The 27532-nt window shown below is 37.8% G+C and overlaps 1 protein-coding gene across 1 annotated transcript in view; it reads right to left on the minus strand.

Annotated features, from left to right (window-relative positions):
* Window positions 1-1635: 1635 nt before the first annotated feature.
* Window positions 1636-27532, minus strand: part of LOC103746177 (protein boule-like) — a 47253-nt gene continuing 21356 nt past the window's right edge. The window contains exons 3-5 of the mRNA XM_008848302.1: window positions 25579-25707; window positions 19191-19289; window positions 1636-1959 (exon numbers count right to left, since the gene is read on the minus strand). Of these exons, the coding sequence (XP_008846524.1) occupies window positions 1936-1959; window positions 19191-19289; window positions 25579-25707 (252 nt within the window). The 3' untranslated portion in view covers window positions 1636-1935. The remainder of the gene's footprint in view (window positions 1960-19190; window positions 19290-25578; window positions 25708-27532) is intronic.

Raw genomic sequence — 27532 nt, forward strand, 5'->3', positions numbered from 1 at the left:
CATCATGTTTAACATTTTAAAAATCAAACAGTAACTTTTTTGTTCTCAGGAATAGTGCTATTAAGAAAAGATTTCTAACATCACTGGTTAATAATTTTTAAAAATTACAGAACATGGCCGGGGGTGGTGGCGCATGCCTTTAATCCCAGCACTTGGGAGGCAGAGGCAGGCGGACCTCTGTGAGTTCAAAGCCAGCCTTGTCTACGAAGTGAGTTCCAGGACAGCTGGGGCTACAGGGAGACCCTTTCTCAAAAAGACCAAAAAAATTACAGAACAAAATTATTTTAAAATTTCCTTATGGGACTTATTAGTCTATAACATTTTCTTTTTTCTTCTTCTTCTTCTTCTTCTTTTTTTTTTTTTCTATGACAGTGTCTCCCTGTAAGTCCCAGCTGGCCTGAAATTCACCATGTAGACCAGGCTGGCCTTGATCTCATAGAAATCTGCCTACCTCTGCCTCCTGAGTGCTGGGGTTAAAGGTGTGTGCCACTATGCCTGGCTTTTGTGATTGCATTTCTTAAAACTGAGAATAAGTGCACATGAGACATTTGTATGCTTATATACTGTCATGCCATCCTGCTAGTCTCATGAAACCACTCAAATGGAAAACATAATCATGGTTTTCAAAGAAAACACCCTATTTGGCTCATGGGGAAAGTTTGGGGTCTGGTCCTGTTTCTGCTGCTGATGCTGAACATGTAATTCATCTGGGATTGGAATAGGCGAGGAAGGGCAAATTATTAGGGTACTGCCAATTTTTAGACTTTTCCCTTTCTGTTCTCAAATTAACAAGTCAGTAAGAGAACTGTAAATTTGTATGAAAAGGGATATTTCTTTTATTTCTAAAAGAAATTTTCCTGATTAAAAACTTATGACTTGTTCTATAGCTTTTGAACAATGAATCCCTTCTTCCATTTTCTAAGTTTATAACGTGAATTGGCCTAAGAACCAGAATTTACAGTTTTCCTTCGGTATACAAAATAATCTTGCATTTTATGAAAATAATTGTCTTTCTAAAAATTCATCATATATAACTATATATATTGGTTAAAAATGAGAAGAAAAGGTTAGAAGAAACCATTCTGAGAACACTAGTACACTGATATGTCAGGCAATGTGATATGATAATGTCAGAAGTGAGTCCTTCTTTTGACAAAATTCCATGAGGTGGATCAACATTATATAAAGTTTGGTGCCAAATGGATGATGATGATGATATAGGAGGTTGCATTTTGATCTCAAATATTAGAGAAAATATTTAATACAGCCAAATTAATGGGATGAAAAGCAAGAATATTGATCATATTGGTGGTATTTCTAATATTTGGAATACATTATCATCAAAGAAGTATAAATACTATTTAAATTCAGAAAACCACGGCAGAAGCAAAATTAAATGAGTAATAGTAACAAATAAAAAAAATTAGACAAAACATATAAATGATAACACAGCAAAGGAAAGTGATAAAACGAAACCATTGAGGCTATTACGTTCTACAAGTTATGAACATATTAAAATTAGAAGTTAATCTTATCCAAAATATTAAAATAAATATTAAAGATATTAAACAAAATGTCTAAAACCATGAGAAGAAAATAAATAACTCAAAGCAGAGAAAATGAAAGTCAGCTTACTATTCCCAGTATAGTTTTTATGGAATGGACAAAACATTTAGAAAATGTTATTACAATTAAACTAATACATAAAAAACCAACATGCCACACCTACCTACCTATATTTTATAAAACAGCAGAAAAAGCAAATTTCATCAAATTTAGACAGCTTATAGTGGAATAAATAAGTATGGTGAGGTATTAACTAACCCTAAGTTTCACAACAGGCAGCTTCTAGCCGGTTCTTTGAAGCTGGATCTTGGTCACACAAGGATCACTGGACAAGAAATCAGTTGAGCTGGACTAGAGCTGCCAATTATCTTAATAATGAATGCTCCACACTGTCTGTTAAAGAGAAAATAGCGATCAGGAAGGCCGAACAGAAAAAAGGATTAAGAATAGATGAGTGTAGAATACAACCAACAGTTACTAAAGATTTTCAGACTGTGGTACTTTTTATTTTTCTATGAAGTGAGAAGCTAGCAATTAGCAGGCATCTGGAACCTAGAAAAGCTTGCCTTTTGCTTTCTAGGAACTTACAATGTGTATTGGACACTCTCTTATCTAGTGTTATAGTGTGAATGTTTATAGCATATAACAGGAACAGGTCAGTACAGATTACAAATGAGTTATCGATTTTTTTTTTTTTTGGTCTTTTTGAGACAGGGTCTCCTTGTAGCACCCGCTGGCCTGGAACTCACTATGCAGACCAGGCTGGCCTTGAACTCACAGAGATCCACCTGCCTCTGCAGCCCACGTGCTGGGACTACAGGCGTGCGCCACCATGCCCGGCAACAAGTAAGTTATCTTATTTCCTTCTATCAGGTGGATTTAATAAACTGCAGGAGTGTTTGGCAGAAGGCTTTTTAAAAGTTGTTAACCCAAAAAGCACCCTTCAAATTGTCACCAGTAGGACAGGCATAATATAGCTACCTATGCTGTATAATCTAGAGTAATTCCATTTACCTAGGCTATTCTGTGATTTTTGTTGTTGCTGCTATAAGATTAGTTGGGTGCCTACTTGGATATCTAGCTGAGGCAAAGACTTTAGACGACTGACTACAACTGCAGGAGACACCCCAAATGAGATGGAGTCCACTGAGACCAGAATCACTGAGACAATACATGTTTTTTTTTTTTTGACTTTTTGAGACAGGATCTCTCTGTAGCCCAAGCAGCTGGCCTGTAACTCACTATGTCGACCAGTGCTGGGATTAAAGGCATGCACCACCACGCCTGGCGACAATACTTGTTTTAAGCTAACAAGCAAACAGACAGAAGTGACCAGTTAGGCCACTAGAAACAACCTGGTTGTGACTAGTTTTTTGACATCATGAGCACTGATCAATTCCTTGTTTTGGGGACCACGCTTTCCTTAAACATAATTTTTATTTTTAATTGGGTTATTTTTCCATATTGGTTGCAATCTCTGTAGAGCAGCACTGTCCAATAAAACTTTCTCTGTTAATGGAAATGTTCCATATTCACACAGTAAAATACAGTAGCCACTAGTTATATATGGGTATTTAGTACTTGAAATGTGGCTAGATATAATTGAAGAACTAAAATTTAAATTTCATTTAATTTAAAATTTAATTTAAAACTTGTTGGGCTTGCTAAAACCAAACTCTATAGACAGTTTAAAAATATTTCAGCTGGGCATGGTGTTGCATTCCTTTAATACCAGCACTTGGGAGGCAGAGGCAGGTAGATCTTTGTGAGTTCAAGGCCAGCCTGGTTTACATAGTGAGTTCCAGGACAGCTGGGGCTACAGGGAGACCCTGTCTCAAAAAGACCAAAAAATTATTTTATATTATGTGTATGAGTGCCTGCCTGCATACATATATTTGCATTGTGTATGCCTGGTCCCCATGGACTCTAGAAATGGGCATCGGATCCCCTGGAACTGGTATTACAGATGACTATTACCTGCCATGTGGGTGCTGGAAACTGAACCCAGGTCCTCTACAAGAGCAGTCAGTGCTCTTACTGATAAGCCATCTCTCCAACCCCTGTAGACTGGTTCTACAAGCCTATTCAGTAATGCCAATATTACTTAGTATTATTCATTGTGATATCAGAGTCTAGAATGTGGAAAAACACTTGTTAGGTGATGAATAAGTGTTTGTTGCATAAATGAAATCTCCTGTGATAAAATATAGCTTATTCATACCTAGTCAGTTGCTACTTGTAGCTTATTGGTTGAAATGCTATATACTATGTATCTCTTAGGAGCAAACTGTTTTATGTATGTAAGATTGCTTGGTTAAAGGTTCAGTGTGTTAGAAGAAGGAGCAGTGCTAGGTAGAGGCATTATATACATATTATATACACTTTAGGTCAACAAACCTTGGAAAACTAGTGAGAATAGTTATCAGTAAAGAATTTGGTAAGAATGTGGGCAAAAGTTAGTAAGAGTGATGAAACTAAATTCAAATGATTAGAGAGGTGTAGTTTGGTGGTAGACCACATGCCCAAAATTCTTGAGGTCCTGAGTTCAATCCTCTGCAAAACCAACAAAGAAACAAAAACCTAAACAAACTAAAATTTGATTTTATGTAGAGTTAAAAGCATGGAAACTGAAAATGGAGAAGTATTTAATAAATATATAATAATCACACTAGACAACAATAAAGCTTTGAGAAGAGTCTTGGTAGTAGAGAGAAATAATTATTTAAAAATACTAAAGTAAGTTACTGAGTTGAATAAAAGGACCCAATGTATAAAGCAGACCATGCAGTGTCAAAAGGACAGAAAAATGATTGGTTTTATTTTGATTTTAGAGAAGCTGGATGGGCAAGTTAACATACAAATTATGCAGATTCTGAAAATAAAGTACTAAAATTGTGTATTCATGATTTCAATTTGATGAAGTTGTGACTACCATACAGGTGACAATGTTTTAGGATTGATGAAAAGAATGATAGCAATAGGCATCAAATTCAAACATTAGTAAGCTCTAAATGAGGGACTTCCAGGGGAAGATGGTGACTAGGTCACCATCTGACCTTTGTTCGGTATGGTAAATGAGAAGAATCAGGATACAAAGAGTAGACTATTCCAAAGAAAGAAAGAAAGAGTAGAAGGGCACTAGAAGCTACAAAAGGATGGTCAGACAGTAGAAACAGAAACAGAAGGGAGTCGGTTACAAAAGCTGCATCCAAAATGGAAACCACATGATTTTGGTGAAGCCAAGTGGGCTAAGCCCACAGTTCTTAAAAAAAAAATAAAAGTATTTTATGTGTATGAGTGTTTTGTCTGCATGTATAAAAACATAGCCTGTAGTACAATTCTCACAAAGGTCAGAAGAGGATATTGGACCCCCTGGAACTGGAGTTAGGATGGTTGTTAGCCACCATGTTGGGTGCTAGGTATTGAACCCAGGTCCTCTGCAAGAGCAGCCAGCGCTCTTAACTGCTGATCCATCTCTTTAGTCCCAAGTCCACAGTTCCTGAAAATCTTCAGTCTAGTAGGGGCTTCTGGTGAGACAGTTACTCTTGTAACATTGGTCAGCAGTGAAGAGGCATCCATTTTACCACTCTCTATGTCTCAGAGGGCTGTGGCAGGGCACTATCTTGAGTGGAAAGCTGTTAAGACTGAGCTACTTCAGGAATTAGAGAACAAGGAACAATAACTCAGAGATCCTGGAATTAACTAGCCACAGGTCCTGAAAATGGCTACAGGAGCAGTTCTCATGGCTTGGTAGTTGTGGTTCATAGTTTTGCAGTCCTGGTTGCTTAGGTGGAAGGAGATTTTGGCAATTAAGGGTTTCTTAGTCTGTGGCCCTGCCTTTGTTGTCAAGGTATAAGATAACCATAGTAGAGACTGATGCCCTTGAGCCAGAGGGCAGTAGGGGGCTTGAATTCTGAGGCAAGTCTTTCAGTTTTCCACCCAGGACTGAGAATTCTAAAGCTCAAGTCTTGGATACTCCAAGCAATCTTCTTTCTTCACAGGGTGTTCAACGCTGACCAGGATCAGAAAGAACTGAGAGGGGTCCTCCAGTAAGACACCTCAGTACTCTGTGTACCTCCCCCTAACCTAAATACACTTGGGAAACATGCCTTGGCTAGACATTAGCCTTGTCAAGATATATCAACTAGGGAGTTTGTGGAGTGACTGAGAACCTGCCCAGTCCAACAGACTGAGAAGTTAAAGATTAACATGATTCTCTCCAGACCACATGCATTAGTTACTTTTCTGTTGCAGTGATAAAATACCATGACCAAAAACAACTTAAGGAAGAGTTTATTTTGGCTTACAGTTCCAGAGGGATAAATGTCCATAATAGTGGGGACAGCATGGCAGCAGGAGCAAGAAGCTGATAGATCACATCTCAGTTTCACACAGGAAATGAGAGAGAGAGAGAGAGATAAAGAGAAAGAGCTGGAAGTGGGGTGAGGCTATAAACTCTCAAAGCCTGTTCCCAGTGCTGTATTTCTATCAGCAAGGCTCCACTTCCTAAAGATGCCATAATCGCCCCAAATAGCAACCCCAACCAGGGACCAAGTATTCAATATACCCCAATGAGCTTATGGGGGATATTTCACATTCAAACCACAGCATTCTGTCCCTGACCCTCCACTGGCTCATGACCATATATATCAATACAAAATATATTTAGTTCAACTTCAAACATCTCCATAGTCTTTAATAGTCTCAACACTATTCAAAACTCCAAAGTCTCTTCTGAGACTCAAGGCAATCTCTTAATTGTGACCCCCTGTAAAATAAAAAAAAATTACATACTTCCAACATACAATGGCACAGAATATACATTTCCATTCCAAAAGGGAGGAATGGAGACATAGTGAGGGATTATTAGACCCAAAGCAATACTGAAACCCTTCATGGCAAACACAAAATCCTATAGCTCCATGTCTGATATCTGGGGCTTTAGTTTCAAAGGACTTAAATGGCTCTTTCCATAATATATCTCTCCTCTCCTGGGTTGGATCCACTCCCTGTATTCAGCTCTCTTTGGCAGATGTCTCATGACTCTGGAATTTCTAGCATCTTGGGGTCTCCACAATAACTCAGGTTTCCCCTTCACAGCTTCACCCAATGGCCTCTCACAGCCCTCTGCACAATGACTCCATCACTGGTACATGCTGCCTGGCATCAGTGACTCTCTGAAATCAGAGGAAGGCTCCAGGACCTCATTACTTGTATCTTTCATGCCTTTAAAGCCAGTACCATGTGGATGACATTGCCAAGTTTGGCTGCCAGATTGGGATGGACTCTTACTTTCTTTGACAACATTATCAGCATCTTTTTATGAAGTTGCTTTCTAGGATCAGGAAACTCCCTAGGCCTCTTCTTTTCATAAACTGGATGCTTAGCTGGGTGGGACACTGCCTTGAGGGCACCCTTCCCATTGTTTTCATGCATAACAGGAGACATCTACTTAATGGTACTAATTCATTTAACAATAACAGCCTCTTTTCCAGCATATGCTTTGTGGGCAATATTAAGCTTCCTGGTGCTTTTTTCATCTTCAAGTTGTACATTTAACAGTTCTTTCTGCTCCACTTGCGCTTTTCAGTACAGACCTGCATAAGAGTGCTCAATAACCATTCAACAGACTCAAAGTTAGGCTGTATTGAAATTTCCTCCACCAAAGAAATTAGTCCATTACTCTTTAATTCAGCCTCACACAAATTCTCAGTATGTAGGGAGAAAAGAGTCAGATTCTTGTCAAAATATCATATGAATGGTCTCTAGCCAAGTTGCTACTAAAGTCCTTGCCCTTGCTTCTCTCTGAAACTTCATGAGCCAGGCCTCTATCTGCACTACTGCTTTCCAGGCTCCTAGAATGTCCTGTTAAGCACTGCTTACAGCGTTCAATGGCATTTCTAGTCTAAACTTCCAAAGTTTTCCACAATCACCAAAAACCAACATGGCTAGGTTCTTGACAGCAACAGCTCCACTTCTTAGTACTAACTTCTATATTAGCTACTTTTCATTGCCATCATGAAATACATGACCAAAATCAACTTAAGGAAAAATTTGTTTTGGCTTACAGTTCCAGAGGGCTGAATGTCCATAATGGTGGGGATGGCATGGCGACAGGAGCAGGTAGCTGAGAGATCACATCGCAAGTGCACACAGGAAGGAGAGAGAGAGAGAGAGAGAGAGAGAGAGAGAGAGAGAACTGGAATGGAATGAGGCCATAAACTATCAAAGTCTGTTCCCAGTGATGTTCTTTCATCAACAAGGCTTTGCTTCCTAAAGATTCCATAACCTCCCCAAATAGCACCACCAACCAGGGACCAAGTATTTAAATACATGAACCTATGGGGGACATTTCTCATTCAAACCTCAACTCTTATAACTTTATCTTTCTTTATGGCTGAAAAAAATCATATATATATATATACATATATACATATCACATTTTCTTTATCCATTACTCTTGCTGGAAAAGTAGGTTAGTTTCACAATTTAACTCTTGTGAACAGTGCTGCAATAAATGTTGATGAGCAAGTATTTCTGTGATGCACTGACTTGGAGCCTTTCAGTAAATACCCAGGAGCTGTATAACTGTGTTGTATTTTTATTTTTAAAAGCAGCTTATAGATTTTTAGCCAACTACCTATGCTTATGTAATTTTGTCTATCTGCTTTTCTTTATTATGCAATCAGTATTTTTTTCATACTACTTTCTCTCCTTCCTAGCATTATTCTCCTGCCTGTTTTTAAAGTTTTTTTTTATTGAATTTTTGTGTATTTCATACAGAAAATATCAAACAATTTTAATCATTTTTATGCCCACTTCACCACTGACACCCTCCCAATACCCTCCCCCACTGGAATTCATACATTTTGTCATTTGTGTTAAGGCCTAATGTGTCATTTTAGTGTCTCCAGACATTCCTCAGTGCGAGTTCATCTACTGAGGTCTAGCCAGTCTATCTAGAGTCCCCACTTCAGGAAGATCAGCTCTTCCTCATCCAGCAGTAATCAGTTGCCAATATTTCTTCAGCTAAGATTGGGGTCTGTTGTCCATTTTCCCTATGCTGAGTTTTTTCTTGAGTTTGCATGGGTCTTGTGCATGCTGACACCATTGTTGTAGGTTCATATGAGCAAGGTCCCAGGAGCTTGTAGGACTCTATTTCCATATGGTCATGCACCTCCTTGACTCTTACAATTTTTCTACCCCCTCTTCTGCATGGTCCCTGAACCCTGGGTGAGTAAAGTTTAATATAGCAATCCTGTCCAAGGACTAACATCCTGCAGACTCTTAATCTCTATGCCTTGGCCATTTGTGATCGTTTGTGTTCCTGGCCCTCTGCTGAATGAGGGAGCTATGTTAATGATAATTGAGATATTCATTAGTGCTCTCTTTACCCCTTGTTCTATCTTCCATGAGCCTTAGGTGTAGAGGTTGCAGTGTGTAGATGTGCCACTTAGGCTTGGGAAATTCACCATGTATATGTGTGACCAGTTGTAGTACTTTTAATAGCCTCCATGTGGTACAAATGCAGATTCTTCGATGAGTGGTAACTGGGATATTTGTCTGTAAATATAAGGATACATACTTTGCACATATGTACTGAATATATTAGGAAATTAGGAATAAATTAAGATGGATATTAAGAGTGACTTTGAAATGAAACTAGAAACTAGGAACTTCTCGGCTTCTCAGGCTCACTTATCACTTCACACAGAAACTATGTGAAACTGTGGAGCAGATGGGTGGACTTGAGAGTCGAAACTAAGTAGCTTGAATAGCCTGTGTGTGATAGATAAGTAATCCTATGGGAGGAGCCATATCTCAAGAAACAGCTGAAGTTACTGACGTAAGTCAGAAGGACTCCAGCCAAAAAGAAACATACAAAAACTTACAGCTCGAGGACTTCATCGATGCTTGGCTACATGAGACGATGACTCTGTAAGCCTCATCCCGACGCATTGCCCGAGAGACTGAAATTCTGCCCAAAGCCAGGCCGAAATTCTGTTTGAGACCAGATCGAGAACTCTGGCAGAATCTTGGTCTGCTCTAGGATTGGAGAGAGCTTGCCATGACCAGATGTAATCAGAGCCTGTGAACTGACATCTCCAGCTGGGAGAGTGCAACGATCATGGCGGACGCTGAGTGACTCCACACGGAGTACTGGAAGGACTAACCTCTGGAAGGTATTCCCTTGAGACTTTGGGACTCTTAATTGTTAGAGGACCAGGTTTCCCCTTGAGTGTTTGTGTTGATGTGTATTGTTATGCTTTAACTGTGTGATAAATACATATTGCAACCAATCAGTCATGTGGAGAATCTCTTCTGTTCCGTATGGGCCTGTCCTAAGCTCTCCCGAGAAGCAGTGACACACTTTGGATGTCACACTCAGGACAGTTAGTGTCAAGTAACTGCCCCACTCAGGACACACATAGTAAGAAATTACATTAGTTTAGGGATGTGACAGTCTTGGAGTTTTCTCTAAGATCTATGACCTCTCCAGCCATGTGTATTAGGCTATGTTTACAGTACCACACATGAGTTTCCTCCCACTGAGTGGGCTTTAAGTCCAATTAGAGAGTTGTTGATTGTCCCCAAGATAAAAGTGCCACTACTGCACTAATGTTGTATGATGTACTGATCATTGATGTGGTTATTTGATCTTGAAGCTAGTGTTGGACTGTTGATTGATGTTCTCCCTTAGCAGCGTGTGTAGTGATCTCCAAAGCTATGAGAGCTAGCCTTCATGGGAGGTGGCATCCAGATCAGTTCTAGCTCCATTGCTCCAAATCCTATGTCTGAAGTATGTTCTGTCTTCAGCAGTAGGATCTTACCATCAAGTTCTGAGAGGTAAACAAGGGCTGTAGCAATAGCCTGAGTAATTTGGGAGTCTCTTGGCCAACAACTAAAAGGAAGGCTTCTCCTGTCTGTCACTATTTCTTGTTATGTAGTCTTCAGCTATACTCATGGGCTTATGTAGGAATATTTTATGTGTAATTTTTCAGTAGGCTTTTGGACTAATATGGTTCACTCTGGTTTTTTATACCTGCTTGTCACTATTTATGTCTCCTCTTTCTCTCCCTGTCTTATCCTCCCTCCCCGCCCTTCCCATTTAGTGTCCCCATCTCTCCCTTGATAATTTTTTCATGCTATGGTCCCACTGCTTTTGAGTGCCTTCTTCTCCTTTATTCCCATAGTTCTTTGCATAGCCCTCCTTCAATTGGGGAATTTCCTCCATTGTATTGGCCTGTAGCCATCTCTATGGAGCATTTTCTTGATTGTCGATTGATGTGGGAGGGCCGAGCCCACTGTGGGCAGTGCTAGCCCTGGGCAGGTTGTCCTGGGTTTTATTAGAAAGCAGGCTGAACAGGGGTCAGAGGAACAAGCTAGTAAGTAGTGTTCCTCTATGGTCTGTGCTCCAGGTTGCTACCCCGAGTTCCTGCCTTAGCTTCCCTTGATGGACTGTGAGCTGTAAGCCAAATAAATACATTCCTTCTCAAGTTAGTTTTGGTCAGTGTTTTTCACCACAGCAATAGAAAGTAACTAGAACATTCTCTTTTTTTCTGCCTTTTTGAGACAGAGTCTACTTATAGCCCCAGCTGGCCTGGAACTCACTCTGTAGACCAGGCTGGACTCTATTTCACAGAGATCTGTATGCCTTTGCCTCCTGAGTAAATTCTGGGATTAAAGGCATGTGCCACCATGCCTGGTTTACTGGTTAGTCTTATACTATGTCCTCAAAATGGAGGAAAATACTATATAAACTACTTTTAGAAAACTACTCTGTAAGGGATTAAGGTTCCATGAGTTGAATTTTAACCTATGGGAGGTAACATGGTTTGGGTTTTAGGAGGCAAGCAAAAAATGAGAAATAAATGTTCAGTTAAAAGGAATGATAGACTCAGAATACAGAGAAAGTGCTCAAAGTAAGGATGAAAACATAATTTGATACGGAAACAAAATCAGCTGTATGAAAACATTCCCCCACTAAAAGTACTTAGAAAAAAATTACTTAGACTATCATGTCAACTAACGCCACCTTACACTGTAATTAGTATTGGTTTTATTTATTTTAGTTTTTGTACATGTATATATGTTGCACATATTTCCTCTCCTTGTCTTTTATTCTCTCCCTTCCATCCTCCTGTTAGCCCCCTTTGTCCTCCAAACAGTGTTACTTCTATTTTCATATCATATATACTTAGATGACTTTATGAACCTACATAAAATATAGGAGTCTCAAATGAGAGAAATATGGTATCTGTTTTTCTGAAATTGCCTAATTCACTTAATATGATTGCCTTCAATTACATTCAATAAATATTTCAACTTACCTCTTTACCCCCTTTCCTATGTCAACGGACTATTTTGGCTATTAAGAACTTAGAAAATGCAATATTTAAAAAATATTTTATTATTTTTATTTTATGTGTATGGGTATAGTGCCTGCATGTAGGTAAGTGCACCTGCGTCATGCAATGCCCACGGAAGACAAAAGAGGCTGTCGGATCCCCTGTAACTGGAGTTATGGACAGTTGTTAGCTGCCATTGAACCTGGGTCTTCTGCAAGAACAACCAGTATTCTTAACCACCGAGCCATCTCTCCAGCTCCAGTAAATGCAATATTAAAACAGTCAATGAATTAACGGTCAAATAATCTATGTTAAACTAAGAACAGATTGGAAAGAAATAGAAACTCACCCAAAGAATGTATACTACATTTCATATTATGCTTAAGAGGATACATTAACCTGACAATGGATTAACCAAAGGGCCATCCAACTATGATCTGGCCTATCACCTATTTTGTATACAAAGTTTTACTAGAGCACATGCATACACATTGCTTGTATTTGTGTCTGTGGCTCTTTTCACACTATAGTGCTAGAATTGTGTAGTTTTGATAGAGACCATGTGGCCTGAAGAGGTTAAATTATTTGCTACTTAGTCTTTTTTAATTGATAGAGACCATGTGATCTGCACAACTTAAACAATTTTCTATTGAGTCCTTTTTGTTTTTTGTGCATTGGTTTATTATACAGGTGGACACAATCACCACAGTAATAGTGAAAGTCTGAGGACTGAGGGATTCACAGGAGTATCTGCATGCATACACAGGAACATAAAACACACACACACACACACATACACACACATGCACACACACATGCACACTTTCTAAGACTTGATTGTGAGTAGATAAAAAATACTCCAAAGTCCTCAAAAGTCCTTTTAACAAGTGAAATAGTTGACAACTATTGTTTAGAAAGTTTGCTTTGAATCTCCTACTTAAAGAAAAGCAAAGTATTTAGGCTATTTTAGAAAAAAATAAAAATTAAGAAAAATTCCCTTTCTGCTTGAATAGACAAGGCCTCAACCATCCAGACAACTTGGCTCCCTCTATGACTATGGAATGTTTTTTTTTTAAGATTTATTTTTATTTCATGTGTATAAGTGTTTGCCTGCATGTATGTATGTATCTGCATGTATGTGTGTATGTGCACCACGTATGTGCCTCGTGCCCATAGAGGCCAGAAGAGGGTGCCAGATCCCCTGGAACTGGAGATACAGATGATTGTGAACAGTCATGTGGGTGCTGAGAAATGAACCAGAGTCCTCTGCAAGAGCAGTCAGTGCTCTTAACCACTGAGTGATCTCCCCAGCCCCCATGTGATTTTCATTTTAAGTTAAATTCTCATGAATTTACCTTCCCTCATTCAGATTTTTAAATTCTGGAATAAGTAAGTTTTTACCTTTCTGTAACATAACATGAAAAGGTTTGCCAAGTAAAGCAATAATACAAATTAAACTTAGGAGTATATGCCTTCTAGGTATCAAAAATGTAAATAAAATTCGTTGAACTGCAAGCAGAAGCTACTTTCAATGTATTTTTTCTTTGTTACTCTTTATGTGCAAATATCTCAATATCAGTTTCAGTGTATGTAGCTGAAAATAGTAAAAAAAAAGAATTTCTTCAAGCATATTTAAAATTCAGACTGATTACCTCAGTTTGCCTAAGTTAATGAGAATTAATTCATTTTTTCCACATGCATTGTATTTTAATTAAATCACCAGCAGTGACTAAAAAGTTCTAAAACTAAGCAAAATGAAAAGATTTTTTTTTTGGTCTTTTTGAAACAGGGTTTCCCTGTAGCCCCAGCTGTCCTGGAACTCACTATGTGGACCACGCTGGCCTCGAACTCACAAAGATCTGCCTGCTTCTGCCTCCCAAGTGCTGGGATTAAAGGCGTGCACCACCACGCCCAGCCATGAAAAGATTTCTTCTTCCCCAGTTATTTATTTAATAACCACATACTTAGAAGAAGCATTTCATTCCAACAGCATTAACATATTCAATAACAGTTTTCTGAGCTCTGTTTAAATTTTTTAGCTGGAAAGAAAGTTTCATTCTGTGAACTTCTGAAATTATATGAAAGAAAACCTTCAAAAAGTACCTTAAAGCCAGGTGTGGTGGTGCATGCCTTTAATTCCAGCACTTAGAAGGCAGAGTCAGGTGGGTCTCTGTGAGATCCCAGAATGGTCTATGTAGTGAGTTCCAGGTCAGCTGGGGCTACAGGGAGACCCTACCTCCAAGGAAACAAACAAACAGTATAAAACTGTAGGTATTAATGGGGTATCATGTGATATTTCAATGCATGTATGCACTGTGTAAGGTTAAGCACATTTATCTTCTCTAACAGTAATTCTTACTTTGTAGAGAAAACTTCTAAAATACTTTTAGCTTCTTGAAATGCACAGAATAGTTTGGTATTTATAATTATTAGTATTTATTTATTTATTTAAAAAATTTTTTTTGAGGCAGGGTCTCCCTGAGCCCCAGCTGTCCTGGAATTCTATGTAGACCAGGCAGGCCTGGGTGAGATCTGTCTGCCTCTCCTCCCCAGTGCTGGGATTAAAGCTGTGCACCACCATGCTGGGCTCTAATTACCACTTTATAATAGCACACTAGAACCTCTTGTTGCTGTCTTGACTATAACTCAACACTTATTGATCAACATCTCTCTATCCTTCCTCACTTCTACTTTCCCCAGGCTCTGATAACCACCAGCTACTTGCAGGTTCTGTGAGTCAACTATTTTTAGATTTCAAGAGTGAGATCATGTGGTACTTAGGTTTTTGTGCCTGGGTTATTTGCTTAACATAATGATTTCCAGATTCCACACATGTTGTAAGTAATAGGATTTCATTCTTTTAAAAACGCTTGTTTTTGCTGGGTGTGGTGGCGCATGCCTTTAGTTCTAGCACTGGAGAGGCGGAGGCAGACAGATCTCTGTGAGTTCAAGGCCAGCCTGGTCTACATAGTGAGTTCCAGGCCAGCTGGGGCTACAGGGAGACCCTGTCTCAAAAAGACAAAAAACAAAACCCAAAACAAACAAACAAACAAAAAATGTTTGTTTTTAATACTTCCACAGATCTTTTTGAGAGTGTCTATGTAGTGTAGGTTAGTCTTGAAACGGTAATCCTCCTGCCTCAGCCTTTTGAATGATGGGATTACAGACAAGTGCCACCATACTTGACAAAAGATTTGACCTTTTATTAGTTAGAATGTTTGTTTTAGAATTCTGTGTTTATTTTTAATGTGGTAAAATGTGTTTTCCATATCTCCTTGCTATCCATCCTCACCAGTTGCCTGTGTCATTTGCTTATCTAGTTTGAATAACCTAATCCAGTATTGGAAACCAAAGTACTTTATTAGAATTAAGATACAGGGTTGAGACTGTACCTTAGTGGTCTAGCAGCACAAAGCTCTAGGTTGGGTCCCCAGCCCAATAAAAAAATTAAAATAATTAGGAAGAAGTAGTTAAAAGCATTCTTTCTTATAAAAAATTGTTATGGGCTGAAGAGATGGCTCAGTGGTTAAGAGCACTGATGGCTTTTTCAGAGGACCCAGGTTCGACTCCCAGCACCCACATGGTGGCTATGAACCATCCTTAACTCCAGTTCCAGGGGAATCCGAAGCCCTCTTCTGACCTCCATGGCATTGCACAACATGGGTGCACTCACATACATGCAGGCAATACACTCATACACATAAATAAAAAAATAAAATATTAAAAAAATTTGTTAAAAGTAAAATAAAGTGACTTTAAAATACAGAGTCTCATTTTATTTGAAATGGTTTGCTATATAGCCCAGGCTTACTTGGTCTCTCAAGTGCTAGGATTAGATATATGCCACCATATCCAGCAACTATATAAGTTTTAAACATTTTTATGTATGCTATACACTCAGCAGTCAACTAAGACCTAACAATTATTTTCAGAATAGTATTTTTTTGGTCTTTTTTTTTTTTGAGACAGGGTCTCCCTGTAGCCCCAGCTGTCCTGGAACTCACTATGTAGACCAGGCTGGCCTTGAACTCACAGAGATCTGCCTGCCTCTGCCTCCCGAGTGCTGGGATTAAAGGCGTGTGCCACCATACCCAACCAGAATAGTAGTTTTAAACACATAAAATGAAATACCTAAAATGATTATAGTTGGAATATGAACTATCTCTTCCCAGTCTTACTGTTGAATGAATGATTTGTCTCTAGCTGTGGCACTATTTTGGGAGGCTCTGCAAATTTCAGGAGGTGGAGCCTAATTGGAAGAAGTAGGTCACTAGATGGCTTTGGGGCTGTATCTTTTCCTGGTCCTCTCTCCCTTTTCTGCTTTTTGTTCATCATGAGATGAGTAGTCTCTGTGCAGAATTAGCAGAGTCAAGAAATATGGATTGAATATTTTGTCTTTGTTTGTGAGTCTGAGCCTTTAATGGATGAGCCAACTCTCCAGCCCTGAGTTGAATATTTTGAAACCATCAGCCAAAATAAATCCATCCTTCTCTTAAGTTGTTTATGACAGGTACTTTTTTTCCCCAGAGTGACAGAGAAAATTGGTACCAAAGAAATGGGTCTCATTGCTGTGACAAAACTTATCATGTAGGGCTAGGCAAGCACTCTACCACCAAGCAAGATCCCCGGTCCCTGCTTTGCACATTAGAAAAAACTTCATATTTAACTTTTGAACAATGTTGGAAGCATTAAGACTATGGAGATTCTGGAGTCGAACTAACATTTCGCACTGTGAAAGGGACGTGGCCTTTGGGGTCCAGGAGCAAAATGATATAGTTTGAATATGAAATGTCCTCCACAGGGTCATTACTGAAGACTTGGCCCTTAGCTGGTGGCACTATTTTGGGAGGATTTAGAAAGTTTAGGAGGTAGGGTTTAGGACTAGGTCATTGAGGAAGTGTTCTTGTGGTCTGTATCTTGTCTTCTCCCCCATCCTCACTCCTGTTTGCCATGGGGTGAGTAGTCTTTGCCAAATGCTCCCTGCCACCATGATAATCTGTCTCATCATGTGATGAGAACCAATGGAGCCAAGAACTGTGGACAAAATCCTTTGAAACCATGAAACCTCTGAAGCTGAAATAAGTCTTTCCTCCTTCAAGTTGTTCAAATCAAGGATTTAGTCACAGAAATGAAAAAGGGAAACAAAGAATACCAAAGAACACACTTCTATCCACAGACTCTTGAGGTTTGTGTACATTTTTTGATCAGATTTAAAAAATGTAGACTCTTGGGGCTGGAGAGATGATTCAGAGGTTAAGAGCACTGGCTGCTCTTGCAGAGGACCTGGGTTTGACTCCCAGCACTGACATGGCAGCTAACAACTGTCCATAATCCCAGTTCCAGGGGATCAGACACCATCTTTTGACCTCTGTGGGCACTGCATGACATAGGTGCACTTATATACATGCAGGCAATACACTCATACACATAAAAAAATTAAAAAAGAGAGGGTTATTGGACTGTGGACAACACATAAACATTTATACTCTCCTGTACTGGAAGCTGAAAAATCATAGTTTTTTTCAGTATTTGCTCCCTATAAAATTCTTTATCTTTGCCCTCCTCCATGTTTAGGTCTTATTAATATAAGGGAATTTTAGTTTCTACATTGATTTATAAAGAGTAATCATGATAGTGAAATAAAGGAATGGTTAGGAAGAACACAGTGGTAGTAGAATCTTTTTAGTTGGTAATTTTTAGGTGTATGCATAACTCAAGTCTCTGAGCTAGAGGGAGACATTTATTTTATGTGTACGAGTGTATTGCCTGCATGTGTGTAAGTACACCTGTGTTGTACAATCCTACAGAGATCAGAAGAGGAGGTCGGATTCTCTGGAACTGGAGTTATAGATGGTTGTTATCTGCCATGTGAGTGCTGGGAACTGAACCCTGGTCCTTTGCAAGAGCAGTCAGTGCTTTTAACTGCTGATCCATCTCTCCAGTCCCAATTTCTCCTATCTTAATACCATTCACCACTCTATCCTGTATTTGAATTATTCAAGCTATAAATTCAGTTAGCTTGATACCTTTCTATCTCCGTCTCCCTCCCTCTCTCCCTCCTTCTTTCTCTGACATATATATATATATATATGTCATATATATCATATACATATATATGAATATCTAAAGTGAATCGAAAGTGAATGTTAATATCAGGGGACATCTGTTTTAGATTTTCTAATAATACTAAAAATGAAGTCCCTATAAATGAGGTTTAATAACACTCTAGATTTTGACATGAAACCAAAATTTGGGATTTATTTCATATTTATAGTACAAGTGTAAAGGCAATGAAGGGATGCAGTGAGCAGTCATAGCAGTGAGTGGTGATGCGCTTTAATGTAGACTGTCTTGATATTGAGTTCTACACATAGGATGGATCAGAGGCATACATATGAATGCAAACTAGCTAATATCCATTTTATTGCAGAGTATGCCTCCTTACATCTTCAAACTAAAATACACATGAATTACCACCCAAACAGTTAACCAATCTGCAATTCTTTACTAGAGATAAAGTCCATTTCTCTAATGTGATGATCCTGAGTCTCACTAAGAAATCCAGTCATAAAGGAATAGAGAGAATTCCCTGCTATATGACAGATGGGCCATATATATTGAGAATATATAGAGGGATCTAATTAGATTACTATTTTTTGGGGGCTTGAATCTGGTTTTGAGAACACACAAATGTATTCCTAAGCCTAAAAATGAGATTGATGTTTCATTTCCCCACAAATGTCATGTATTATTGAAACAGATAATTCTATGTGCCATATGTAGACTAGGAAAATTAGAGATAAAAAGTAGATTAAGAGGTACCAAGGACTAAAGAAAGAAGAGAAAAGAGAAAGGGGATTTAATTACTTAATGAGAACAGAGCTTCTATTTGAGGTTATGGAAAATTTTGGAAATGGTAGTGATAATTTTCACAGCATTGTGAATATAATTAAGGACATTGAATTGTACACTTAGAATAGTTAAGATGATAAGCTTAAGTTAAATTTATTTTACCATAATTAATAAAACATTTTGACCTTATTTTACCATAATAAATAAAACATTTTGACCGTGTTTTATATATAACACCTTCAAAACTAGTTAATAAGAATTATAGTTTATTTAGAATTTATTTCCTTACCATAAAATAATTCACAAATTCTGTACTTTTGATCTAGGATTGGATAAAAGATATCCAAAGATTTTCTTTTCCAGAAGAGAAATTTGGAAAAGTATAATGGAAGAAAAACAAAAAAATAAAAATAAACTCCTTACTTTAATTGGTTCAGGCTGCATTACAGGTGTAGGCATAGTAATGGCACTGGAAGCATAAACTTGGTGATATGCTGCTTGAACTCCATGGTCAGAATAAGGCTGTTCCAAAAGAGCCAGTGAGGAAGCATGGATGGGGGAAGGGAGGGAGAAAATGAGAGGGGCATTACTTTCATTTGATAATTGAAATATTTATTCGGCATTTAAAATATGCTATGTCTTCTGCTGCATGATAGAACCAGAAAAAACTCACTACATTTAATTAACTTATAGTCTGATTTATAGATAGTAGTCTAAATTAACATATGTCCTATGAGACATGTGCATGATACGTGGGAAAATACTTGATTATGCTTAAGAAAGGTGAAGGTGGTGGTCAGGAAAAATTTCTTATGGAGTTGATGTTTGATGGTGAAGAATTACAGACAGAATGACAGACAGTAAGGTTAAAGTTCTTAGTGAAGTTGATGTTTGATTGTGAAGAATTACAGACAGAACGACAGACAGTAAAGTTAAAATCATACAAGTACCTCTGATGATAGCTCTTTTGAGATATCTGCTCAGGTTGTTTGAGTAGGAGGAAGATTATGCACTAAGGGGGAAAATGAGACAGTAGAGCAACAGGCAGAGGACATAATTTAAAAGCAGAATAATTTATTTTTTAGATTATTTTTATTTTATGTGTGTGAATGTTTTGCCTGCATGTATGTATGTGTACCATGTATGTGCAGTGTCTGCAGAGGCCAAAAGAGGACATAGGATCCCCTGTAGGTGGAGTTACAGATGGTATCAGCTACCATGTGAATGCCAGGAACCAAATCCTGGGCCTCTCTAAGAGCAGCAAGTGTTCTTAACTGCTGAGCCATCTCTCTAGCCCTCCAAATTAGACTTAAATGACAATGAATGCTGGTGAGGATGTGGGGAAAGAGGAACGCTTATTCATTGCACATGGTGTGTAAACTGGCAGCATCACTATGGAAATCACCACAGAGATTTATCAAAAAAATAAAAATATAAGTACCACATTACCCAGCTATACCAATCTTGGGCATATACCCAAGGGATTCTATACCCCAGGACAGAGATACTTTCACATGTTTATTGCTGCTCTATTCACAATAGCAAGAAAATTGAATTAGCCTATATCTACCAACAGGTAAGTGGATAGTGAAAATGTGGTATATACACACAATGAAATTTTATTCAGCCATAAAGAAAATACATATTTTCAGAAAAATGGATGGATCTGGAAATTTTATTAAGTGAAGTAACCCAGACTCAGAAAGACAAGAAACATATGTTCTCTTTCATATGCTGTTCCTAGTTTTAAAATTATATATATATGAATAAATGTGAGGATGTATGGGTGTAGGTCATGAAACTAGAAGCTAGAAAGGAGATCACAAGATGAGAAAAAGAAGTATTAGGGGTAGGGTAGTAGAACCCATGTGACATGAAAGTGAAAAGGAGACTACTGGGGGTGGAAGTCTACAAGGGGGCACTCAGGGAGATGGAAAAGAGTATGAGAGAAGGAACAACTAAAACAAATTTTGCGTGAATGTTACCATAAAGGAATACATTATTTTGTATCCTACATAAAAACAAATATAAAATAGTGAGGAAATAAAGTAAAAGCAGATTTGTGGCTTGTACAACAGATTGTGTAACCACTCACTAGAACCTAAGAAAGACCTGATGTCTACATAATTGTGAGAGGGCTAGAGAAGAAGCATTAGGGTTTCTGAACTATATAGATTTGTAGATTCTAGAAGTGTACTGTCAATAGAAGGATAGATGGCTATATAGTAGCACTGTCCAACAGAAGCATGTAAACTATACACACTAAACATTTCCAGATAGAAAAAAGAAACAGAGGTAAAAATAACTTTTCATAATATGTTTATATTTAAACTAATAGATTCAAAAGTATTATCTACAATATACCAATATTAAATCATGAATTTTAAAACACTGTTTAATATTATGTGTCCAAAACCTGGTATATATTTTACACTTATGGGACATCTCATTCATTCTGCATTTTAAGCACTCAATTTCCATATGTAGCTAGTGATTATTATCATGAATAGTGCAAGGCAAAACTCAAGAGTGATGTTGGTGCATGGATATGGAAAACATCAGACTGAGTATGTAGGGCAAAAGAATGGAGAACCAAACATGAAATTACAGGGAATAAAAGGTCAGCATACAAAGTAAATAAAAACTGGCAAAGGAATTCCAGAAGAGGAAAGCATTGTGGAAACAGGTGGGAAAGTCTTTCAAATTTTTACAATGTTTCTAAGAGGTCAAGCAATATAAAAAAGGATGGTAAGTAGGAAGGAACTTTTAAGGACCCTTTCCAAAAGCAGCTTCAGCAGAAAGACAATGAAGTGGGCTCTAGAGGGTTGGAGTGAAAGGATGCTGATGCAAGGGAAATGCTGGCTATTGCCTACCATTTCAAGAATCTTGGTTTTGAAAGGTAAAAGAGAATTAGGAGATCAGAGGAAAAATGTGTAAAAGGATAATAATTGAGTCTCACAAAGTGCTATGTACTATTTAAAAAATCTTGTATGAAACATCTCTAATATTTAATCCTGCAAAACAGTTTCCTGATGGCTTCACTTTTTACAAATAAGATCATTATTTAGCTTGTCTGTGAAGGTTAAGCAATTCCCCAAAGTACCACAGTAAAGTGTTGAAGCTGTGAACCTACCGGAGATAAAATAACTTAAAATACAAGAGGAAAAATCGAATATGATGGAATGAGATTCCTGAGAGGAAGGAACTGAAGGGATCCAGAGCACAAAAGGCAGAAACAACTTTGGATAAGACTGTCACTTGCTGGGCATGGTGGCACATGCCTTTAATCCCAGAACTTGGGAGGCAGAGGCAGGCAGATCTCTGTGAGTTCAAGGCCAGCCTGGTCTACATAGTGAGTTCCAGGACAGCTGGAGCTACAGGGAGACCCTGCCTCAAAAAAAAGACTAAGTCACTAAATAAATATAAAAATCCACGAATGAGTTAGGACTTAAGTAAGTTTATATTATATGCTGAGAGCTGGAGGCCCAGTTGGGTTTTGTGAGTTGTTTTCTACTTTTCCTGTGAAACAGAAAATAAAGATTTTTTTCTAAAAGGGTGAAATTGGCAATATTAAAGGCGTGGCAGAAGTTTAAAATAGTGATTGAAATAAGTGGCTGAAGATACTAATTTTTTTGTTTTCTTTTTGGAGATACCCACTTACACAATAAAGCATTCTAGTCTACTGATTACATTATACATTAGTCAGAGTATACCTTCTGCCACAGCAATAATCAAAATAAAAGATGGCAAGTATCATTCTATATGGAAATACCATACAAGGTACAAGTTATATAAGGCCACACTTTGTAGTATTTTTAGAAAAGATCTCATTAGGTTCTAATGAGAAGTGAATATACCTTGATGATGAGTATCTGGTATGAGGGTTTAAGAATATGGTGTATTGCCCAGAGTAGATTTTGGCTAAATATTTAATGTAGAATAATTCTTACTTCACTCATACCTCCTTGCAAACCAGAAGGCAACAAGATAACACACTGAAGGACATTTGGGTGCAAATCCTTGCCTGGATAGGACTTAACATGTATGGCAGAAAGAACATGAGGTCTGGTGGGGTGTGTGTGAGTGTGGGATGGATGGGAGAGGAGTTCTAAATTTGATTAAGGACTGTTGTATGAAATGTACAAAAGCTCAATAAAATAAATAAAAACCCAAAAGATAGATTCTTTTGAAATTTCATCAATTGAATAAGAAATATCCATGATCCCCAAATCACAAGCAATGTACAATATATACCAATTCTGTGTGATTTAGACAAATATAAGGGAGGATTCTGAGGCCTTCTCAGATATCAGAAAGAATAAAGATTTCCTTGGAGGTCAATAAAAGATCTACTCAAAGATTCCTTAGAGTCTTGTAGGATACACCGTATGGTCAAGTGAAAGTAAAAGTAAAGAAAAAGTCCACTAAGATCCAATTATACAATGCTTAACAGCAAGGGAGGTGGAACTGAAGGATGTTGGGAGACCTCTGTTATGCAAAAGTCGAAGCCCCTTCACACCGGACAGCTCATGCAGCTCGGGGAATGTGCTGCGGGCTCCTTTTCATAGCAAGGTGCTTTCTGGCATCTTTCCTGTCTCTCCCTTTGAAGTGGCCGCCACAGATGCCTTGACATAAACATGGCCTTTGGCTCTATGCATACCATGCCTTCCTGTGTGTGATTTTTACAGGTAGACAATAGTCTAGCAGAAACCCACTTCCACATGTAAATAGAATATCTCACAAAGTATCTAAAAGCTTTTACCACTACCCCCATGGTATATAAATATGCTAGTCTTCTCTTAATAGTCGGAGATCAGGCCAGAGACTGGGAGATCAGGTCAGAGACCCGGAGATTGGGTCCCAGAAAGCTGGATCAGCAGAGCGCTGGACAGCAAGGAGCAGAGATACAATAAAGCAGTAAACACAGACTAAGCCGTGCCTTGAGTCCTGTGTCTTACTACCGGCGACCACCTGAATAACTCTGCCAGGGATGAAATATGGTAAAGGCAAGAAAAAGAAGTACTTCTATGCCTCAATACAGAAAACCTATTATAAGAAGAGACTTAGCTAGGAACAAAAATGATCAATAGCAAGCATATGGACAAAAAGGAATCCTTGCATACTGCTGTAGTAAATATAAATTAGTATTGCCATTCTGGAAGACATTATTGTGGGTTTCTCAAAGAATTAAAAATAATACTGAATATTTCCAGCATACCTATACTTCTGGGTATGTATTCAAAGGAAATGAAACCAGCATGTTAAAGAGATACCTGAACTCTCATGCTCATTACAGCATTATTCACAGTAACACAAGAGTTGGAAATGTAGCTTAGTGGTATGACACTTGTTTAGCATGTGCAAAACCCTAGGCTTGTTCCTCAGTACCATAAGAGAACAAAAAACCAATTTTCTTATCTCATACAATAGCAATAATGTAGAAGTAACTTTAGTGTTCATTAATGGATGAAGAAAATAGGGTATTATATGCATAATAGGATAATGTTCAGTCACTCTCTTTTTGGGGTCTTTTTTGAGGCAGGGTCTCCCTGTAGACCCAGTTGGCTTGGAACTCACTATGTAGAAAAGGCTGGCCTCAAACTCACAGAATGTTCAGTCTTGAAAAAGAAGTAAATTCTGTTATTTATGACATAGGGGATAAACCTGGAGGATACTATACTCTGAAGTAAGTCGGGTACAAAAAGATAAATGCTTAAACAAATAGCTTTAGGTGGAATCTGAAAAATCAAACTCATAGAGGCAGAAAGTAAAATGGTTTTCATGGTGGGTAAGGAGGATGGGAAGATGGTGATCAAATGGTAGAATTTTAATTAGGATAAATGTGTTCTGGGTAGCCATAGTGCAGCATGGTGACTGGTTAATAATAATAATGTATTCTATACTTGAAAATTGCTGAGGGACCTTAAGTGTTTTCACTACAAACAAAAAATAATCATGTGAAGAGATGAATTACCTTGACTGTGGTAATTATTTTAGAATGTATACTTATATCAAAACATCATACACATCATAAATATCTATAGTGCAATTTTTATTCCTCAATTACATCTCAGTAAATCTGAAAAAAAAAACAAACACAAGTAAATGGAGGATGAGACAAAGAATGGAGGGATTGTAGTAAAAGTATGGAGAATTAAAAATTAAGATCTAACTGTGGAAATTACTGTTACAGAATAAAATTGTGTTATGAACTTTAGTAACATAAAGATAACAAAACAATGCACTAAAACTGGATGCTAATTTCCGATCTTTTCCAACAGGGATTTAAAGCAACCATGTCACAGGCACAGTTGGTGAGGCTATTAGTGATACATCAAGGATATTTAAAGACACTGAAGATAATATTTATAATTTGGGACTATACCTTTTATTTATCTTATTGTATGAAGAATTTTAAACTTTTTATTGGTTTAAAGATTATATACTTTCAACTGTTAGAATTATTAGCAAAAATACTGATTGATAGGAAAATGAGAAAGTGAAAAATATGATATTTTACAACTTTCAAGGAAATCTAGGGAGTGATTCAGGACTAGTTAATGAAGAATTCCAAGATGAAGCAGTATTAGAACAAAACTGGAAGATACAAATAAATCAGAGAGATATAAGATGAGCAATTTTAATGATTTTCAACAAGTGAAAAAGGAAGCAAATGCTAAGATAAGGTAGAATATAGACCAATACTGACATAGAGTTGGGCATGTAGCCCAGTTATAGAGCATTAACTTAGAATGTACATGGCCCTCCAAGGCTGAACAAAGAGAATACAGAGAAAAACATAAATATGTACCTCTGGAACTGAAGCTTCCATCAGAGACAGTGGAGGAGGAACACAGCCACCATCTTGTGCAATTTCCACGGGTTGATAAATAATGTCAGAAGGCTGCAGATACAGGAATGGAGCAGAAGAGGCAGGAGACTAAAACATAAAATGATACTTCTCATTCACATATAATTAGTTGTTTTTGTTAAGCAGACTTAGCCCAAAATTAAAGGAATTATTTGTTTCTTATTTAAATAAAATTATTTTTCAGGGTTAGCATAGAATTATTTTAGCAACAGACTAGGAAATCTGAGTTGTTATAAATTATAGTTGTGTAATATTGCCTAACAAGACCTACGTAATGATACCATGAATTGACATGCCAATGTGTATGGGGGAAATATCACAGGGTCCCATCTCTAGATGAAGAGCTATAGGCAATTAATGGATGCTGAGGGAGGGAGAATCAATTTTCTCCAGAGACAAGCTCCCTGATAGGTTATTTAGTCCCAAGAGGTCACTCCTAAACACATGTACACACAAACACCACTAAACTAATACAGTGCATTATATATATTTATATGTATGTATATTATAAATGTATGTATGTATATGTAATAATAATCAAAGAAGAGGACAAGAAATTGAGAGGGAATGGAGAGGGGACATGAGAGAAATTGGAGGGGGGTGGGACAGGAGGAATTGATGCAAATATAATCAGTGTGTAAGAAACTCTAAGAAAATAAGTTACATGTGTTTAGTGTTTCAGAACCTCATATGTGCATTCAGATAATAACTGTAGATATATTAATATCATGGTTAAAAGTTAAAATAATACGACTGTCATATTTGAACTGGTATAGATCTACTTTCATCTTTGTGACTTCCCTCAGGTGTAGGAAAATGCCACTAAATATTTTTTTTCTCAGGCTTGTTTGGTAGCTTTATTTATAATAAAATGTTGGGGAATGTTGAAGAATTTCAGTTAAAAGGAATTTCTATGTGTTACACAGGAATATGTCACATATGAACATGTTACATATTTATTTAGAGTCTGCTTAATCAATCATGCATTTAGTTTAATTAATGTCAACAAGAAAGGAAATAGATGTATGGACCTGTGATTTTCAGAGTAGCATCTTTGTTTTTTGTAGTGCCCTGGGGGATCAAGCACAAGCCTTAGGAGTGCCAGAGAAGAACTTTATTACTGAGATACCCTTAACCCTAGAGCTAGTCTTTTTTTTAAAAAAATTTTTTTCTTTAAAAAAATTATTATTATTATTATTATTTTGGTGCATGCATCTATAATCTGTATCTGATTATTACTAGCCACAGTCAGTTGCAATCAGATCCTTGGCACCTGTATATGTCTATAAAGTCATCAGGTAGATTTTAATGGTATTGTTTATTACCTCTACTAATTAGCACGACGTAAATTTCCATGCTTCCTCCTCGAATATAATACGTTTTTTAAAAATTTGATTTGTGTGTGTGTGTGTGTGTGTGTGTGTCTATTACACACAACATCCCAAACCATCTCATTCGACTATACACCCACTTACCAGATGGCACCCTCCCATAGCCTCCCTCCCCGTACTAGAGCCCTTATACTCTTATATCCCTGCTACTGTCTGCTGTGTTGAAGGCACACCCAGCCCTTCATCACTACTTGCCTTTCTGGTGAATCTAGTCAGCCTATCTAGAGGTCTTTGTTTCAGGAGGGTCAGCTGTTCCTTCTTTAGATAAGATTGGGGTCTGGTGTTCACTTTCCCAGTTCTATGCTGGGTTACTATCTGGGAGTCCCTTGGGCCACCCTGGCCAACAACTCAAAAGAAGATATCTCCTATCTGGCATTGTTGTTTTCTATGTAGCCTTTAGCTATACACATGGACTCTTATAAAATTATATTGGCCCCTTTAATCTTTGGTTATACTTTCCTTTTGGGTGTTTAAGGCCATACAGCTGGACCAGATAAACAAAT

Source organism: Nannospalax galili, unplaced genomic scaffold (genome assembly GCF_000622305.1).
Source record: "Nannospalax galili isolate Female #2095 unplaced genomic scaffold, S.galili_v1.0 scaffold1024, whole genome shotgun sequence".
Lineage (NCBI taxonomy): Eukaryota > Metazoa > Chordata > Mammalia > Rodentia > Spalacidae > Nannospalax > Nannospalax galili.